Source organism: Chelonia mydas, chromosome 1 (assembly GCF_015237465.2).
Source record: "Chelonia mydas isolate rCheMyd1 chromosome 1, rCheMyd1.pri.v2, whole genome shotgun sequence".
In the NCBI taxonomy this organism is placed as follows: Eukaryota; Metazoa; Chordata; order Testudines; family Cheloniidae; genus Chelonia; species Chelonia mydas.
This window is the reverse complement of record NC_057849.1, coordinates 256621597-256641596: the sequence shown is the minus strand read 5'-3', so window position 1 is coordinate 256641596 and position 20000 is coordinate 256621597. Positions and strand designations below refer to the sequence as shown.

The 20000-nt window shown below is 43.9% G+C and overlaps 2 protein-coding genes across 3 annotated transcripts in view; one reads left to right on the top strand and one right to left on the bottom strand.

Annotated features, from left to right (window-relative positions):
• GRAP2 (GRB2 related adaptor protein 2) overlaps nucleotides 1-9165 on the bottom strand; it is a 44704-nt gene extending 35539 nt beyond the window's left edge. Inside the window, exons 1-3 of one of the 2 annotated variants that reach the window (XM_037882061.2) lie at nucleotides 9056-9095; nucleotides 8898-8970; nucleotides 6739-6792 (exon numbers count right to left, since the gene is read on the bottom strand). The gene's annotated coding sequence lies outside the window, so the exon portion shown is untranslated. Of the gene's footprint in view, nucleotides 1-6738; nucleotides 6793-8897; nucleotides 8971-9055 lie in introns of both variants that reach the window. The other variant, XM_027822606.3, reaches the window with a different exon arrangement.
• A 1185-nt stretch (nucleotides 9166-10350) lies between these two features.
• ENTHD1 (ENTH domain containing 1) overlaps nucleotides 10351-20000 on the top strand; it is a 71991-nt gene continuing 62341 nt past the window's right edge. Inside the window, exon 1 of the mRNA XM_043546929.1 lies at nucleotides 10351-10368. Within this exon, the coding sequence (XP_043402864.1) occupies nucleotides 10351-10368 (18 nt within the window). The remainder of the gene's footprint in view (nucleotides 10369-20000) is intronic.

Sequence of the window (20000 nt, the reverse complement as noted above, 5' to 3'; positions counted from 1 at the left end):
GTAAACGTGGATACCGTCTTGTTACTATTCTTGTGGTTTGTCCACACACAGAAATTACATCAATTTAACTAAAAGCATGGCAATGATTCAGGGCTTGTCTACACTTGAAATTTAATTTGGATTAAGGGAGGGTGTGAATTTAAAGATCAATAAGAGTGTTCACACGTGGAGTTAGTTTTGAATAGCTATTCTGGAATCATTCCATGTATGGATAAATCCTTAAGCCAGGTCAACTTCTGAATAGAGACAGGCCTTGGAGATTCCATGATTCTCATTCCCACAGCATGAGCAGTGATGTTGCAACCATCACAGCAGCCAGTTTAACTGAAGCCTTGTCTGCAACCCCTGAATAATATACAGATATAATTGTTAATTTACCCTATCTGTGAGAAAGTGATCATTTGCTGCTCTGTACCAGGGAACCACAAGGTCTCCAGCCCTATTTAATAGAATGCATGTGGCAAAAGAGGGAACTCTGCTTAAAGGGTGTGAATGAGTCATTTGACATTTCAGGTTGACTGAAGTCATTCCGCTACATTTATTTCTAATCTTGATGTGCTACCACATTTGCACGTTAAACAGAACGGGAAGAAAAAGATTGACATTATCTGTTACAGAATATGTATGCAAGACACATAGGAGATACCAACTAAGGCATGACTTGATGCATGTATGAGAATGTGAGCTTGCAAGGGCATCTGTTTGTGTGAGAGTGCCAGTGCGTGACTTTGATGTTGCCTCTGGGTGTGTGAGCAACTGTTCTGTTACGTATGTATGTCTGAGCATGAGTGTGCATCTGTGAATTTGCTTATAAATGAACTTCACGCGTAATTATGAGCCGAAGTGCTGCAAACATGAATAGGAGAGTAGGGGTGCTCCGAGTGTGCATTAGTGTGAGGTGTGCTGTGTGTTGCCCGTGTAAGCACAGGTCTGAGAATTTGCATATGAGTTGGCCTGTGACATGGAGGACAGTGGATGTGTGTGTGTGTGTGTGTATTACTATGAACAGGAATACAGGCATTATGGCCTGATCCTCAAAGGTGTTTAGGCATCTAACTCCCATTGAAATCTGGAGCCAACTGAACATTCAATGGGAATCTATTTAAAGACAGCTGAGGAAAGGATAAAGGCCAATATTTTCAAATCTGACCTAAGTTTAGGCTCCTAAATTCATATTTAGATTCCTAAAACAAAGTGGCTTGATTTCCTGAGGTGCTGATCCCCTGCAGCTCACACTGATGTCCACTGGAGCCGTGGGCATTCAGCACCTTTGAAAATCAAGTCACTTTTAATCAGGTGCCTAAATATGGGTTTAGGAGCCTAACTTTAGGCCCCCAGGTTTGAAATTCTGGCCAAAAAATTGAATGAGTACCAATTTAAAAAAGTAATCAATAAAGTGGAGATGAAGACTTTGTTGAAATACTGCATAGGAAATAATTTCAAAGGGTGGAGGAGGTGAGTGGAAAAGATACTTATTTGAGTCTAATCAAGGATATGTCACAAGAAGAGAAGGAAAATATTATTGGGAAGAATAACTCATCAGTGGAAATCCATGGACTCGTTCTCCAAGAGATTAGATCGCAAACAGATCGGGCAGGGCAGGGATGGTGAGGATTGGGCAGAGCACTGGCATCCTGCCTCAGGCTAGAAACAGCCACATCAATTTTTGCACAGAGCTTAGAATGTGTTTGTGCCTGCAGCAACAGTTGCAGGGACACCGCAATAGACTTGAAATGTGCTCTGTGGGCAAAGGACACTGTCAAGATAGACATTATTGTTATTTTAAAAATCTCCTGGTAACTAATATCATTTCGCATTGTTAAGACTTAAATATCGTTAAAAGTCTTACTGTTTTTTTCACCAATCCTGCAGTTTATTTAATCTGCATTTCATTAAGCTAGCTCAGTGAACTCAGCCTGGTCGTTTCTACTCTGGGTATAATCATTTTTGCTCGATGCTGCTGTTTGGGTTCACAGAGCTGCAGGGGGGTATTTAAATCCAAAAATAAAATGGTTTTAATTGAAATTAAAATATACATTCATGCTATTCCTTCTGATATTAAGTTTCATAACCTCCACTTTCCCCACATCTAAACATTGGGCTTAATTTAAAATGACTGCATCCTATTAAATAAAGCTGGTAAAAGGGCACATTAAGTTCAGGTTCAGAAAGCCTAAAAACTATATTCTTTTATTTATTTGAGTGGCAGCAAGAAACATTAATTCATTGTTAATGCAGACCAGCAAACAAGACTATGCTTGTATTGGCTTTGTACCACAGACAAAGTGGAATAAGATGTAAATCCAATTCCAATAGGTTATCACAATTAGAGAAACACACAGCCATATTAATAAGTCCAACAGGCACATAAAGGCCTTAAAGCAGTGGGAACTCTGCATTTCTATCATGCTGGCGATTAAACCAGTGGAGTCGCCCCAGAGGGGAACTCCACACAGCCACGTGCACCTTGCATGAGAACGCACAGGCAACACTTAGGGGGCAAAAATCGGTATGTTGGGGGAAAATGACCAATGGAGCCACCCATAGAACAAATCCACAAGGACAAAGAACCACGTCTGCTACTTTACCACATAGTCAGCAATAGCCTGATGTGACCCAGCTGTATGCATGCCCTGAGCGTTATTTCCTTTATGGGGTAAGGTTTCTGCCCCCCACCCTGCTCCCTCAGTTATACAAGCAAAACCCAACTGAACAACCCTCCCAAACAAAAACATTAAAACAAAGCAAATCATGAAACTAACAGGACATTTGCAGTCCACCACACTGTTGATTCTACTTTTTGGTCTATCCCTATCCCCTCCCAGTTTTTATCTTGTCTATTTAGACTGCAAGCTCTGTGGGATAGGGACTGTCCACTACTCTATGGGGCTAGTTCAATGGAGCTATGACAATTTACAACAACTGAGGATTTGCCCCCGTGCTTGCTCAGTGCCGAGCACAATGGGACCCCATTCTTGATCAGTCCAAGGCACTGCTGTAATAAAAATAATAAATTTAAAACAAAAAAATTCCCTGAAAGTCATTTATATACAAGATGTGCAATAAATGCGGCAAGTGTTCTTTTCAGTGTGCACCTTATGAGATGCACTTTACAAGATTGTAAAACACTGGTATGAAGTTATATTGTATTATTTGAGAACTAGCCTTCAGTGACACAATTACATGCTATTATACAGCATATGAACAAGAGGCTAAAGTTTTGGTTACTATTTCCTGACGTTTGAATGCTTAGCACTCTTTTCATATATATGAATTTCTTACGGGTTTTTGAAAGAAAAAGGAAAATCCAGCACGGAAAAGTATTTGACTAGACACCACCAGGTGGCCCTGTCTCATTTACTTTACAAAGTCTGCAGGAAGGAGCCTCGGGAGCTGCAAACTTTAGAAGCTGAGCAGCCTGTACCTTTCAAGATGCATCGCAAATGTGGTAAGGTCTCTGCAGCAGGATAGCTGCCAGTGACTCTCTGAAGAAGAGCTCTGTGTAAGCGCAAAAGTTTGTCTCTTTCACCAACAGAAGTTGGTCCAATAAAAGATATTACCTCACCTACCTTGTCTCGCTAATATCGTGGGACCAACACAGCTACAGCAACACCGCAAACAAGTGGCTCTCTGAACAGACTAGCAGTGAGTCTTAGAAATGCTGCCAGGGTGAAATTCACCCTCTACAGTGAACGAGCACAAGGGCCATGGGCCATTTAAGTGACATTTCAGTGACAAAATAGGGTTTAGTGGTACTTCAGTGGCAAATAGAACTTATGTTGTTTCCTGACACTGGAGTGAATTTCATCCAAAGGCAATACATCTAAAAACATCTACAGTATTGCACTTCTGCATTCTAGAAGGAAAAAAACCCAAACCTACTCTTACTGTACACTGGTCTCAATTCTCCTCTTTTCTAATGCCACTTCTTCCACCCTCTCCTAATCTATCTGCCACAAGATACGGAAAGGTGCAATGGTCAATTTCAATAGCATGTATAACATGCTGTAAGTGATTATCTTGCAGGCATTTTTTTTAAATCTGAAGCTGTTTCAAATTAGTTTTTATAAACAAAGGTAACAATCTGTGCAGCATATATCAAAGCCAAAAGCTCCAAAAGCAGTCACTGACTTTGGGTACCATATTTCTGAGTTGTTCCACCTGAGACAACTTGGACTTTGCTCAAGTGTTGAGCGCCACCCTTTCAGATGGTCAGTGGGAGCTGCAGGTACTCAGCCCTTCTGAAAATCAGCCCAAGGTGTTGAAGGCTGGTCACCAAAATGTGAGATACCCCAAATTAGTGGTCAATTTTGAAAATGTGGGCTCAGCTGTTGTTTATACTGAGTCAGAAAACATCCTTGTAAAAAATCCCCTTGTGCCCCAAAGCTAAAGAAACAATTTAAAATAAAAATGCAGAGGCATTTGGGTGGGTTGATTATAACAATAATGAATAAAATAATAATAATAATAATATTAGAAAAATCACCTTTCATCCTGACAGACCCCAAAGCATTTTTACAAATGATGGATTAAATTCAGGCCCTACATATTTTTGTGGCACTGATGGGCTGCAAACTTAGGCAGCATTTGTGTGGACATTTTTCCTGTCATAGCCCTACATGGACTAGTACCCTCCTGATACCTCTTATGCAAGATTATTCCTGCTAAAAGTAATCTGACCAGGATGTAGGGCAGCTGAGACAGACAGCATACATGCTACAACATGTTGGCCATGTCCCCTGACCACTACCTCCACCTCAAAACACCCTCTCTGAGGCTGCAAGTGACTGACAGAGAATTAGTTGCACCCTGCACTGGAACCTCTTTCCCCATCTGTGCTCATATCATTCTATCTGGGGTGGAACACAGCAGCTCTTTAGCAGCACACAGCAGTATAAGAGCAGAAGTAACAAATGCCTCTATCAAACTAAAATGTTAGATACCCAGAATGTAATTATTTAAATTGAAATCTGGCCATGAAAATCGATTAACACTTTAATTCTTATGTACAGGGCTAAGGGATATTTGATAATCATAGGTGACCTTCAGTTCTATCCCTCATTTGAAAGAAAGATGTTTGGGGAATCAGTCCAGTAGTGACTTGGAGGAAAATGTGCCAGTTACACAAAGTCATTAACACCATTTCCTGAAGTGCTGGGGTTTCCTTGGATGTTTCCTCATTCAAGGACTGACCAGATCCTACCTAATGAATTCACAATGTACCTAAAAGAGCTAAAACTTTGGTTACCACCATGGTACCTCACCAAATGTCCCCATAAGTCTTCGGAAAGTGCATAAAACTATAAAAGCTCTTCAACAGAGTGTGGAGACACAGGGAATCCTCCAGCTCAAAATGGCTTCCCTAGTGATTATTATTAGGCTTGGCAGAATTTGATTTTTATTCTAATTTTGACAATTTAAATATCCCCCCTCCCCATTTTTGTCTATTTTTATTTTTATGGTTGTGCGAGGTAGGGGTTGGGGTTAGGGCAGTGGTGATAGCAGGGCTGCAAGGGGCTCATTGTACGGCCGAGAGGCCCAAGACACTGTGGTGCAAGGTGTGGGGGAGACACATCTATACAGCCCTAAGAGAATGAAACCAGGTTTTCAGTTTGGAGTTTAGGCATTATGATAATTTCCTCTCATCAGATAACATTTCTTAGCGTTAACCTTCACAGGTCAATGCCCTCATAATTTGGCCATTCTTAACAGACCTGTTCCTCAGAAGTTAACTGCCTCTAGTTAGACAGTAGTTAAATGGTGCACAGCATGGGCCTCTACTCTGCAGAATAATTTTAAAAAAGTTTACCCCCTCCCAAAAAAATCAGACTCTTTCAAAATCATTCTCTCTATCTCTCTTATTTATTTTTAACATCCTTCTAGAAACAGTGTTTACAGTGACTCTGCTTCAGAGACAAGGAGCTGGGCTAGAGCCATAGCAAAAATATGCATCCCCCTCCCAGCTACCCATCTGCTGTAATGAGAACACAAGCAATAGCTGTACCAGAACAGATATCGGTCCATCTAGCCTAGTAACCCATCTCCAACAGTGATCAAAGTCAGAAGTATTTGAATAAGGCATCAAACACTGGAATGTTCCTCTAGCTATATCATAGGGGATCAGTTTATGCCCTGAATTATGAGGGGAACAGCCCTTGTGATTTTTAGCCTAGCTACTGTCACTGCAGATTCTATCTGTATTCGTATGTATGTCTAATACGTTTTTAAAAAAATATTTGAAATGAAAGTACCAATATAAAACGTAAAATGAGGCAGTATTGTCTAGTGGTTAAAGAACAAGATCAGGAGTCCAGGCACTGCATTCTGTTCCCAGCCTGGCTACTGATTTGCTGTGTGTCCTTAGACAAGCCACTTCACTGCTATATGCCTCAGTTTCCTCATCTGTCAAAGGGGGGTATTAATATTTACCCACCTTTGTAAAGCACTTGGCGATTTTAGGATAAAAAGCATACACAGTGAGTACAAAGTGTTATTATAATATAGCCTCCACTGGGACTAAGGGGTAACGGTAATGGAAACGCACATTTACTAGGACTGATGAAAAATTAACTTGGATGAGCGAAGTCTCCTTTCTGTAGCTGTCAAGTGTGCTGCAAAATTAAAGATTCTGAAAGAAATCATGGGATTTGTGGGGCGGCATATAAATTGATTGGACTGTGTCTGCGGCCGTGCACGGTCCTCCTGTCAGGCAAATAATGATGATTATACGCTACATACCATTTTAATCAGCTGAAAGTGGGCTGCCAAGTTAGGTTTCTTTTAAACCAAGGCCTGGAGAGAAGGAAAAATGGGAGAGGAGGACAGTAGTCTTAACACAGTTAAAAAAAATCCCAAATGTCTGGAAGGATCAAGAGTAGCTAATACGACTATGTGAATGGCAACACATTTGGCACTGTTTGGGTTACTGTGGCTAACTTCCAGTGATTATGTACATCAGAGATGGAATATGAGGGTAGATAGGGGAAATCAATGTTTGGATGTGAATCACACACATCTAAACCAGCAGAAAAATTCAAGGATAGGGGCATTATCCAGGAAAGAAATGGGAAGAAGGGATGGAGAATTATTTTCATTCTGCCCAGAAATAACTGAGTCAGAAAACACTGCCTCCAGCTAAAAGTGTAACAAAACTAGACAAAGCAGCTGGCTGGGGGGAAAAAGACATTCTTATTGTCTGCAAAGCGAGAAGCAATAAAACAGCAAGACATACAACTGAGATGAGCAGCTGAGGCACTGGATACTGGGAGATATTCAAAACTTTGAATTGGCAGAGTGAGGGACAATTTTTATCTTGCATAGGAACTTCCCTCAAACGGAATCATTTTAAGGAGTAGAGAGCATGTAGATAAAATACTATTAGATTTAGAGGGGCTATAGTCCACCTAGCCTTCCCGTCCAAATCTTTCCTGTTCTGCTACTTACACAAATGATAGTAACACATAGTTGTATGGAGGGTTGTTGTAGCTGTGTTGGTGCCAGGGTATTAGGGAGACAAGGTGGATGAGGTAATATCTTTTATTGGACCAACTTCTGTTGGTCAGAGACGAACTTTCAAGCTTACACAGACCTGAAGAAGAACAAGAGAAGTTCGTCCAATTAAAGGTATTACCTTACCCACCTTGTCTATCTAGTAACACACAGTGGCTAGCACTATGACACAAGAGCTCTGTTCTGTACCCACAAACCTACCTAAATTCCCTTACCTGGTGTGATTGCCGAGGCTGGATTTTAGAAACGCAAATTAAAGTCAGTGTAAATGAAAACCTCAGGTCTGTGTTAGAGGGCCAGGGATGAGCTTTGCTTCCCTGGACCTACATTCTAATAATAAGGAACGTGCTTTCCCCACACCTAGACCCTGATCCATTTCATCTGTACCCCACACCATTCATTTATCAGCAACCTGGCCAATAGGGAAACGTTCTTTTCCAGACAAATGTAAATAACAAAATTGTTCCCACCGTTGGTGCTGAAAGACAGTTGGAATTTTTTTAAATTAATTTTTCTTCTGATGACAGATGCTGGATTAAAGTTTGGAGGCTGAAGTCCTCCAGCTGGTTCCAGAATGGGCAAGCCACATGGGCAAGGCAGCGTGAACTTTCTCCTCATACACTACCATCACCATGTGCCTCAACCCTGTCCTGAAGTGACAGTGTCTCTTAATAAATACAGCATGTAGCAATTACAGCACTTTGAATCTCCGAAATGCTTTACAATTATTAACTAATGAATCAGGAGTGAGAAGTTGGGGTGAATTTTAATGGCTCATTCATGCCTTGGCTTCTTTGCTGAGATGGCCCTTGCTGTCAATGATGATGGCGGTTCTGTGATGTACGGTTTGGGGTCTCCCAGCTCATGTCACATAGGATACTACAAAGCATGGATGTTCTATTTGTGGGGGCAGTTCATACAATAGTGCCAAAACTCTGGCTGCAGGGGGCATCTAGCTCATGGGAGCCCTATCCCAGCCGGGATGCTCCAGTGTGGTGTTTTGTAGAGAATAGTTGCTTTGTGCTGACTGAGAGCCCTATCAAGATAACTTTAAGCCCCTGGGGAATCTGGATGTTTTCCCTTTTATCACAGCCCTGACTGAAAGACAGTGCAGGTTTTTTTCCCCTTCTGATTTAAAGGAAATCTCCTGCCCCTATTCTTCCAACACTCTCAACAAATACACACACCAGTTCTGGACATGTTCACATCCCTCCCCAAACTGGCAGGGTTAGAAGTTTGATGCAAGTGTGGCAGATGCACAAACAAACAATCTTGGGCCTTGCCGCTGGGGTGTCAGTTTTATAATGTTGCAAAGGGCCCCAGACTCACTTGAACTGGCACCGTCTGCTGTTAAAGAACTGAAAGCAAATGTTGCAATAGTCACATACCTTTCAGAGTAGGGAAGGCTGAGAAAGAGTCTTTGCTTTGCTTCTGGTTGTTATAATTCCACACTTGCAGAATCTAAGATGAAATAAAATGATATTGAACAGCCTGCATTTCATAACAACACAGCCAGCTGGTTCTTGTCTTCAGATTAAGCGCTTACCCAAGGGTAGATGCTTCTGGAGCCATTCAAGGACCACACAAACCTTTCACCCTGTGCACCCTCCTCTCTTCACCGTGAAGTTCAGCCAATCAGGCAGTCATCTGCAAACCACAAACCACGCAGGAACTTGCAGACATGACAGCTCAAAGCCCGGGGCGTGGAGCTTAGTTAGTTTAGTATGTGTTTTGTTTTTTCACTGCCTGGGCTAAACCTATATCATAGGAGTTTTAGCGAATGCTACTGCAGTTCTGTGCTCTGGTTGCATTTGATGCATTCTCCTGTGCACCCCAAGATCTACTTATTGCTTTGGGTTTGAATTTAGGACTGACAGATCCCAACTCTCCTTTTTGAACCAGGTAGGGCTATTAAAATTTAGCCTGATCGCCTCGCATTCAAGTCAACAACATGGCAAATGGGATAGCCACAGTGTCACTAGCATTCTAATCTGTGGGTATGTCTACCACCAAAACTCCCCCTTCAAGTTGATACCGTCCATCGTGTGCATGTATGTGTGAGTGTGCATATGTCTCCGTTAAGAGAGAGTGAGAGAACTCACAGGTAGCGCTGAGGTGGGGGAGCACACCACAGTGAGAGGGGTGGGTGGGTGGAAAAGAAGCAGCGCTATAGACCAAGAGATTTTAGCAACCTGTGAAATGAGTGTGACTTGGGATGTGTGTTTTGGCTGCATGCAAGGGGGTGCAAAGCTCTCATTTCCCGTAAGTGGCGGTCTAGTTGGGAAAACATGTTAATTCATTTATCAGTACATCAGTTCAGGCACTGGGGGGAGGGGTTATTGCGTTAACTTGGAGGAGTTATTGCATTAACTAGATGACCTCCTGAGGTCCCTTCCAACCCTGATATTCTATGATTCTACGATCTGGATGAGGGGATTGAGATCTGGAGGAGGCAGCATTAGTGACTATCCAAGGTTGGTGCTACGGCCTCCCCGCAACTTTGAATTTCACCTTTGTTTAGACTGTGAAATGTTTATGGATTAAAAAAAAAGTATAAAAATAAAACCATAAAAAAGGCAGGGGAGAGCTTTCCTCTTGTATTAGGGAGGCCTGAAAATCTATTGATTGCTGAAATTAAGGTGCGGAGCCTAGCAGAAGTTGAAGGTGTGTCAGTCAAATGCTCACCTCCCCACCCCACCATTACAAAATGTGGCAGAGCAGTCCCTGCTCCTTTCAGCAGGTTTCCCAGGGCTGGTAAGGCAGAGGAATAGCTAGAATTCTGATTGGATGTGACGAAGGGGTGGGGCTTGGAAGGTGATTGACAGCCGCTTTGAATGCAAGATGAGGGAAGAACAGTGGGTACGAGCATTCTGATTGGAAGAGGACAGGGAGAGGCGGGCCTTTGCAGCTGATTGATGGCAGTTTGAATTTTAAGTGGGAAAACGATGCCTACCGGTCGCTACTGCTAAGTTTTCCTCAGGTAATGAGGGTGGGGTGCGAGCCCAGCAATGTGAAGCCTTTGCCTAGGCCTGTGTGTGCACACGAACCCCGGTGCCCTCAGCCACTTAACCCCACTCGTTAATGAGAGCGGGGCGGGGCCTATCCCTGTTCAAAGCTTGTCTTGCCCCTGCTGGGGCATCTCCAGGGCCTGAGAGAGTCGTGTGCTGTGTCCTGTTTTTACCTGCAGTCGTGTGTGTCTGGGGGAGGCGGGGGCATCCCCTGTTCAGGAGCCCCCCGTGGCTGCCCTCTCCTGGATGTCGCCCGCCTTCACAGCCACCCTCTCAGTGAGCCACATTGCTGGGAGCAGCCACTGACGGCAGAGAACTGGCAGGTCTAGCTTTACGCTCCCCGGGGAGCAGGGCTGGATTTAGGATTGTGAGGACCTTCCCCCCACCCCAGGGGTTGTTTCTGGAGTGGGGAGCGCACCTCAGTCCCTCCTTTCTGGTCCCACAACTCTCCTACTGCACAAGGCCTGGCACAGCTCCAGCTGAGCGGTCATCTGTAGTAACACTCATCTGCCTGCAAGCGGGGGTTGTCCTGTCAACCATGGGCTCCCTTAAATGGCAGGTTTAATGGATCCAAAGCCAGCTCTCGCTGAACTTCCATGCAAGACACCTGCTGATGTGTCTGGAAACCATCATTATTACAGGCAGGTATGGAACCTAGATAAGAATGTAGGAACGGCCATACTGGGTCAGACCAAAGGTCCATCTAGGCCAGTATCCTGTCTTCCCACAATGGTCAATGCCAGGTGCCCCAGAGGGAATGAACAGAACCATCCCTGTCTCCCATTCTCAGTTTCTGGCAAACAGAGGCTAAGGACACCATACCTGCCCATTTTGGCTAATAGCCATTGATGGACCTATTCTCCATGAACTTATCTAGTTCTTTTTTGATTCCTGTTATAGTCTTGGCCTTCACAACATCCTCTGGCAAGGAGTTCCACAGGTTGACTGTGTGTGGAAAAAATACTTCCTTTTGTTTTAAACCTGCTGCCTATTAATTTCATTTGGTGACCCCTAGTTCTTGTGTTGTGAGAAGTAAATAACACTTCCTTGTTTACTTTCTCCACACCAGTCATGATTTTATAGACCTCTATCATATTCCCCCTTAGTTGTCTCCTTTCCAAGCTGAAAAGTCCCAGTCTTATTAATTGCTCCTCATACAGAAGCTGTTCCATGCCCCTAATAATTTTTGTTGCCCTTTTCTGAACCTTTTCCAATTCCAATATATCCTTTTTGAGATGGGGTGACCAGATATGCACACAGTATTCAAGATGTGGGCGTACCATGGATTTATATAGGGGCAATATGATATTTTCGGTCTTACTATCTATCCCTTTCTTAATGATTCCCAACATTCTGTTCACTTTTTTGACAGCTGCTGCACATAGAGTGGGTTTTCAGAGAACTAGCCACAATGATTCCAAGATCTCTTTCTGCCATAGTGAATCATCAGACCTATGGTCCACCTAGCCTAGTACCTTGTCTCTGGCGGCAGCTAGTACCAGCTGTTTCAGTGCCAGAGGAAGGTGAAAGAAACCCTGCAGCAGGCACTAATGGAATAACCTGACATAAGGAGAAGTTTCTCCCTGCTAGTGAGATGTTGGCTTGATGGCTTGAAAGCAGGATTTAAAACGTACACATTTTTTGGTAGACCGTGAGCCAAAAAATCATCATTTGGTGAAACTGAAATAAAATCATAAAAGTTCCTGAAGTGGGATCCCCAGATTTCTGGATTTCATGCACTCACTGTTACACTTGTGCTTCAGGTCTAGTTTCTAAATGGGAATCCCTTTTGAGGGCTCATCAGCACTGCTCATAGCTTGGCCAAATAAGTTATTGCAGAGCTACACTCAGCCTAACCTCCCAGATGCCAACAAGGGTTAAAGTGAGGTTCTCTTAGGTCTCCCAGCCATTGCTGAGTTTGGGAGCAATCCGGCAGATCTGGACAAAATCAGTCTGTGTCTTTCATGTGGTAGCACAGACACACTAATCCCAGAGATGGCTGGCTCAGGGAATGAGCGACAGGATGCGAGAACCAAATATTGATTTTTTGATTAGTAGCACAAAAGACTAACTATGAGGCACAGTTTCATTTACATGACGTTATGTTTATGATATGAACTGACAAACAACAACAAAAACCAGAAAAAAAATCACAGCTACATCCAGTTCGTGGTCCTTAACTATTCATTTCCTGGCTGTACAGTTTAGCTTTAATGTTATTTAAATTAAATTGTGCATATCAAGTTTTCTATTTTTAGCAGGAATATATTTTAGTTTAATGATCTGGGTTTAATTATGAATAAATAATTGTTACATAGTTTTAATCAGGTACACTGTTCTTTAAGAGATCATCCAGGGTGTTGAGTAAATAAGTAATTCTAGGTATTTTTAAAAAGCATAATATTTATTATGTAGACCTAGGAGTCCTATGTAATGTTGCCCCCAAATGTTGTACTGTGATGCCGTGACCCAGCATTGCATTGATTTTTGTATCCCCAATATATTTCTCGACATCTAATGCGAGCTGTAGGTTTGTACTGATGTTGCCCATGCTGTTCCTGTTCTGCAAATAGAAAACTTCAAGCTGTTACTCTTGAACCTTTCACTATCAGTAAATTCACTTTAACAAACAAACAAACAAACCTGCATGCCTAGCTTGGAAGTCATAGAACACCATGTCAAAAGTCAGACCAGCCCCACAGAAATCAAGATGAGTGGGGAGACCCAGACCAGGAGGACAAAGGCACTGGTACTAAGTGTTCAACTCCAGCAGGTTATGATTCTAACAGAGTTATCTAACCGACTTGTAAAAAACAGATCAATATGTGCTGCTATATAACCACTGTCACAGTGCACCAGTGCACCAAAACAAAGAAAGACACATAGGGAGGGGAGAAATCCTGCTGTCAGGGTTCCCTCCCCACTCTGAACTCTAGGGTACAGATGTGGGGACCCACATGAAAGAACCCCTAAGCTTATTTTTACCAGCTTAGGTTAAAACTTCCCCAAGGCACAAATTCTTTGCCCTTGGACGGTACGCTGCCACCACCAAGTGATTTAACAAAGAATTAGGGAAAGGACCACTTGGAGTTCCTAGTCCCCCAAGCCCTTACACCCCCTTTCCTGGGGAGGCTTGAGAATAATATCCTAACCAATTGGTTACAAAGTAATCGCAGACCCAAACCGCTGGGTCTTAGGACAATAGAGAAATCAGTCAGGTTTTTAAAAGAAGGATTTTATTTTAAAAAAAGGTAAAAATCACCTCTGTAAAATCAGGATGGAAAATAACTTTACAGGGTAACAAAAGATTCAAAAACACAGCAGAACTTCCTCTAGGCTTAGTTTTAAAGTTACAAAAACCAGGAGTAAACCTCCCTCCAGCAAAGGAAAAATTTACAAGTAGAACAAACGACAATGTAACGCCTTGCCTGGCTTTTACTTACAATTTGTAATCTGAGAGACTTTTAGGATGGTTTATAGGAGAAGGAGTTTTCTGACCTGATGTTTCTCTGCTTCCCAAGAGAACACACCAAAACAAAGCCCAGCCCCCCCTCAGATTTGAAAGTATCTTTTTTCCCCATTGGTCCTTTTGGTCAGGTGCTAACCAGGTTATCTGAGCTTCTTAACCCCTTACAGGTAAGGAGGAATTCTAGGCTACCCATAGCTGTATGGTTATGACACGCCCCACAAATCACAGACAGTGCTGTACAGCCTGTACCACACTGGCTGTGATTTCTTCCTGGAGCTTTAGGAGAAAACAGTTAATAAGACACATGCACCTCTAGATATACTACTGATTACGTAAAAACTAACAATATTTTCCATATTTTAAGGACGATTTTAACCAGTTGATTCGGGGAAACTTTTACTGGAGAGTGCATTAGCCACTTTGTTAGAAGCTCCTGAAATGTGTTGTATTTTAAAATTAAAATCTTGGAGAGCTAAACTCCACTGAAGAAGTTTTTTGTTATTGTCCTTGATGGTATGAAGCCACTTCAACATGGCATGGTCTGTTTGCAGGTGGAAACACTGTCCCCAAACATATGGGCATAGCTTTTTCAGAGCGTACACAATGGCGTAACATTTCTTTTTGCTGGTTGACCAGTGACTTTCCCTCTCAGACAGTTTGTTGCTGAGAAACACGACAGGATGGAATTTTTGATCTGATTCTTCCTGCATTAAAACTGCTTTCACTCCACGCTTGTACGCATTTGTGGTTACTAGGAAAGTTTGTTAAAGTTTGGGGCCCTTAGCACAGGGTTAGACATGAGTGTTGCTTTAAGCTGGTTAAAGGCATTCAGACACTTTTTAGTTCACTGAACTGCATTTGGCTGTTTCTTTTTGGTTAGGTTTGTCAGTGGGGTGGCGATTTGGCTGTAGTGCGGTACAAATCGCCTGTAATATCCAGCCAAGCCTAAGAAGGATTGGACCTGTTTCTTTGACTTTGGGACAGCCCATTTTTGGATGGCATCCACTTTGGCCTATAGGGGGTTGATAGTTCCTTGTCCCACTTGGTGTCCAAGGTAAGTCACTCTGTTTAGGCCTATTTGACACTTTTTAGCCTTAACAGTTAGCCCTGCCTCCCTTATGTGCTCATTTTTGCAGATGCTCCAGGTGTTCTGCCCATGAATCAGAAAAGATGGCCACATCATCAAGGTAGGTGACTGCAGATTTTTCCAATCCTGCTAGGAGACTATCTACAAGTTTTTGGAAAGTGGTGGGTGCATTTTGAAGCCCGAAAGGGAGCACATTAAATTTATACAGCTCTACATAGGTGATGAAGGCTGACTTTCCTTGGCAGATTCATCCAGCGGTACTTGCCAGTACCCCTTGGTTAAGTCTAAGGTAGAGATGAACTGGCACGTCCAAGTTTCTCCAATTGCTTATTTGTGCGTGGCATTGGATAGTTGTCTGGGCGAGTTACAGCATTTAGCTTACGGTAGTCCACTCAAAAATGTATCTCCCCATCTGGTTTGGGATCTAGAACCACTGGAGATGCCCATGCACTGTTAGAAGGGCGGATTACACCCATCTATAGCGTGTCCTGGATCTCCCGTTCTATAGCAATTTTGGCTTGAGGAGACACCTGGTACAGCTGGGCTCTAAATAGGTGAGCATTACCTGTGTCAATGGAGTGGTACGCCCGTTCAGTCCATCCTGGGGTGGCCGAGGACATCGGCGCAAAGCTAGTGCACAGCTCCTTGATTTGCTGGTGCTGCATACGTACGAGGGTCATTGAGAGGTTCACCTCTTCCACACCACCATCACTTTTTCCTTCGTAGTAGACACCTTTAGGTCACTTAGCTTCATCTCCTCCCTGGGCTGTAAACTGACAAACCCTTAATTCTCTGGAATAAAAGGGCTTTAGAGAATTAATATGGTACACCTTAGGCTTTAGGTTTGAGGTGGGGGATGATATGAGATAGTTAACAGCTCCCAGGTGCTCCTGGACCGTAAATGGCCCTTCCCACGACACTTTCATTTTATGGATCTGGAGTGTCTTCAAGACCATGACCTGGTCCCTGACTTTAACGGAAGGTTCTCTGGCATGTTTATCATACCAGGTATTTTGCTCTTTTTGAGCATCTTTTAGGTTTTTTTTTAGCAAGGGCTAAAGAGGGTCGGAGGGTGTTTACAAAGTCCAGAATGTTAGTTCCTGGAGAAAGAGTAAACCCCTCCCATTGCTGCTTCACCAACTGTAATGGCCACTTAACCTCATGGCCATACACAAGTTCAAATGGTGAAAACCCTAAAGTGGGATGTGGTACAGCCCTGTAGGCAAAGAGCAACTGTTGCAACACTAGGTTCCCATTGTTGGAGTGCTCATTTACGAATTTACGTATCATGGCCCCCAAAGTTTCATTAAACTTCTCCACCAGGCCATTTGTTTGATGGTGGTAACGGGTGGCAACCAAGTGGTTCACCCCATGAGCTTCCCAAAGGCTTTTCATGGTTTCTGCCAGGAAATTAGTTCCCGAATCTGTAAGGATGTTGGAGGGGCAACCTACAAAAATGTCTGTTAATGCCTGGCACACACTTTTAGCCCTCGTGTTGCTTAGAGCTACTGCTTCTAGCCATTGGGTGGCAAAATCCATGAAAGTCAATATGTACTGCTTTCCTCTTGGTGTCTTTTTTGGGAAAGGACCCAGAATATTCACAGCTACTCGCTGAAATGGAACTTCAATTCTGGGGAGTGGCTGGAGAAGGGCTTTGACCTGGTCTTGGGGTTTTCCCACTTTTTGGCACACCTCACAAGACTGGACATAGGTAGAAACATCCTTGCCCATTCTCTCCCAGTGGAAGGACCTCCCCAAATGGTCTTTGGTCCTGTTCACCCCAGCACGGCCACTAGGATGATCGTGGGCTAAGCTCAAGAGCTTTACCCGGTACTTAGTTGGAACTACCAACTGTCTCTGAGGATGCCAGTCTTTCTGGTGCCCACCAGAAAGAGTTTCCTTGTATAAAAGTCCTCTTTCTACAACAAACTGGGATCTATTAGAAGAGCTGAGAGGTGGTGGGTTGCTCCGTGCCACTGTCTAAGCTCCCTAAGGCTTTCATCTGCTTCCTGTTCAGCCAGGAACTGTTCCTTAGATGCTGGAGACATCAGTTCCTCACTGGATTGTGGACCTGGGCTTGGTCCCTCTGGAAGTGATGCAGGTGATGGGGCTGTTTCCGTTGACTGTGAACCGCCCTCCGCTGGTGCACTGTGTGGTATTTCAGGCTTTGGCTGAGCCTCTTGTGTAGGGTTATCTTCTGCTGCTGCCAGTGCAGGCTCAGTGGTGCCCTCTGGTGTTGGAGCTGTAGATAGGGTTGCAAGCACTGGACTCAGTGCTGGCAATGGTTCTGGTACTGGTTGCTCTGCCAGTTCTGGTTTTGGGACTGGCTCTGGCTGGGTCTCTGTGACTGGACCCACTACTGCTGTCGCAGACATTGGCATGGGGTCCGGTTCCACCACCTCAGTCTGGGTCTCTGGTAACACAGACTGGGCCCTTGTTGAAGGCTCAAGAACAGAGCTAGGTGTGACACCTCACTTCACCTGGCTGTGGGTGACCATTCCCACCCTCTTGGCTAGCGTCACATGGTTGGCCAAGTCTTCCCCCAGCAGCATGGGAATGGGATAATCATCATAGACTGCAAAAGTCCACATTCCTGACCAGCCCTTGTACTGGACAGGCAACTTGGCTGTAGGCAAGTCAAAAGAGTTTGACCTGAAGGGTTGAATCATCACTTGGACTCTGGGTTAATTAAGTTGGGGTGCACTAAGGATTGGTGGATAGCTGACACTTGTGCTCCAGTGTCCCTCCCCACGATAACCTTCTTCCCGCCCACACTCACAGTTTCCCTTCGCTCTGAGGGTACCTGGGAGGCATCTGAGCCTGAGGACCTTTGGTGTGACTCTGGTGTAATGAACTGCAGACTGTTGGGGTTATTGGGGCAGTTGGCCTTCACATGCCCCAGCTCATTACATTTAAAACATCGTCCAGCTGACTGGCTACTGGGATGAGGTGGGTTGCTGGAGACGGGTGTTGGGTGATGATAAGGTGTTTGGGTTTTGACTTGGGATGTAGGTGGGGCCTTGGGCTGCCCCTGGAGATAGGGTGTTGTCTTGGGTTGCCCCTTCTGATATCCGCTCCAAGTGCTACTAGTTTTTTTCTTTTCCGCCACCTCCACCCATTTGGTTCCAATCTCCTCCGCCTCGATTACAGTTTTGGGCTTCCCATTTATGATATACCTTTTTATTTCCTCAGGAACACCCTCTAAGAACTGCTCCATTTGCATTAGGAAAGACAGATCTTCCCGAGATTTAATGCTGGCTCCTGATATCCAGGCATCCCAATTTTTTACAATGTGGTAGGCGTGTCAGGAAAATGCTACGTCCGGTTTCCACTTTAGGGCTCTGAACCGCTGACAGGCTTGCTCGGGTGTTAGCCCCATTCTGATTCTGGCTTTTTTTTTTTAAAAGTTCATAACTGTTCATGTGTTTCTTAGACATTTCAGCCGCCACCTCTGCTAAGGGTTCACTGAGCTGTGGCCTCAGCTCCACCATGTACTGGTCTGTAGAGATGCTGTATCCAAGGCAGACCCTTTTGAAATTTTCTAAGAAGGCCTCAGTATCATCTGGGATATTAGATGGGGTGGGATCCGAGTTACCCAGGAAAGAATTTTCTGTAGTATCTGGCTGATGAATCTTGCCCATATGCTCAGGGTTTAGCTGATTGCCATATTTGGGGTCGGGAAGGAATTTTCCTCCAAGGCAGATTGGAAGAGGCCCTGGAGGTTTTTCGCCTTCCTCTGTAGCATGGGGCACGGGTCACTTGCTGGAGGATTCTCTGCTCCTTGAAGTCTTTAAACTACGATTTGAGGACTTCAATAGCACAGATATAGGTGTGAGGTTTTTTGCAGGAGTGGTGGGTGAAATTCTGTGGCCTGCGTTGTGCAGGAGGTCAGACTAGATGATCATAATGGTCCCTTCTGACCTAAATATCTATGAATCTATGAATCACCTGCCTTGTAGGTGGGGAACTTTTGGGGCTAGGAAGCGGTACCTGGAGAAGGATTGCTAGGGTTGTCTGGTATATTCTGCTTAGCCCTTTCCATCTCTAAGCGTTTTGTCTCTAACTCCAGTTCATGCTTCCTCTCTCTTTCTTTATCCTCCAGTTCATGCTTCCTCTCTCTTTCCCTCTCCTCCTGAGCATGCTTCTGGGCCTCCATAGCTCTCTTCTGGGCAGATTTTTCTGCCTTCATCCGTCTATCATGTTCTTTTTGTCTCTTATCAGCTTTGAATCTGGCTAATTCTAATTTCTTTTGGACGTCACTGTCAGCCATCCTAGCCTTTCTGTGTTTAATTTAGCCTAACCCGAGAGCTAGAAAGAAAAAAAAAAACACTTGTGAATTCCCCTGCAGGAGGTTAACTACCCTGCCCTCAGGCAGAGAAAAAACACTCCAGGTGCTCCCAGCTTTAAAAAAAACCGCCCTGCTTCTCAAGCAGCCAAAAGGAGAGAGAGAGAGAGAGAGAGAAAAAAAAGCCTTTTAAAATCCTAAGCTCTGTGCTTTTGGTTCAAAATGATCCCACCACTACCACCATGTCAGGGTTCCCTCCCCACTCTGAACTCTAGGGTACAGATGTGGGGACCCTCATGAAAGAACCCCTAAGCTTATTTTTACCAGCTTAGGTTAAAACTTCCCCAAGGCACAAATTCTTTGCCTTTGGATGGTATGTTGTCACCTCCAAGTGATTTAACAAAGAATCAAGGGAAAGGATCACTTGGAGTTCCTAGTCCCCCAAGCCCTTACACCCCCTTTCCTGGGAAGGCTTGAGAATAATATCCTAACCAATTGGTTACAAAGTAATCGAAGACCCAAACCCCTGGGTCTTAGGATAATAGAGAAATCAGTCAGGTTTTTAAAAGAAGGATTTTATTTTAAAAAAAGGTAAAAATCACCTCTGTAAAATCAGGATGGAAAATAACTTTACAGGGTAAC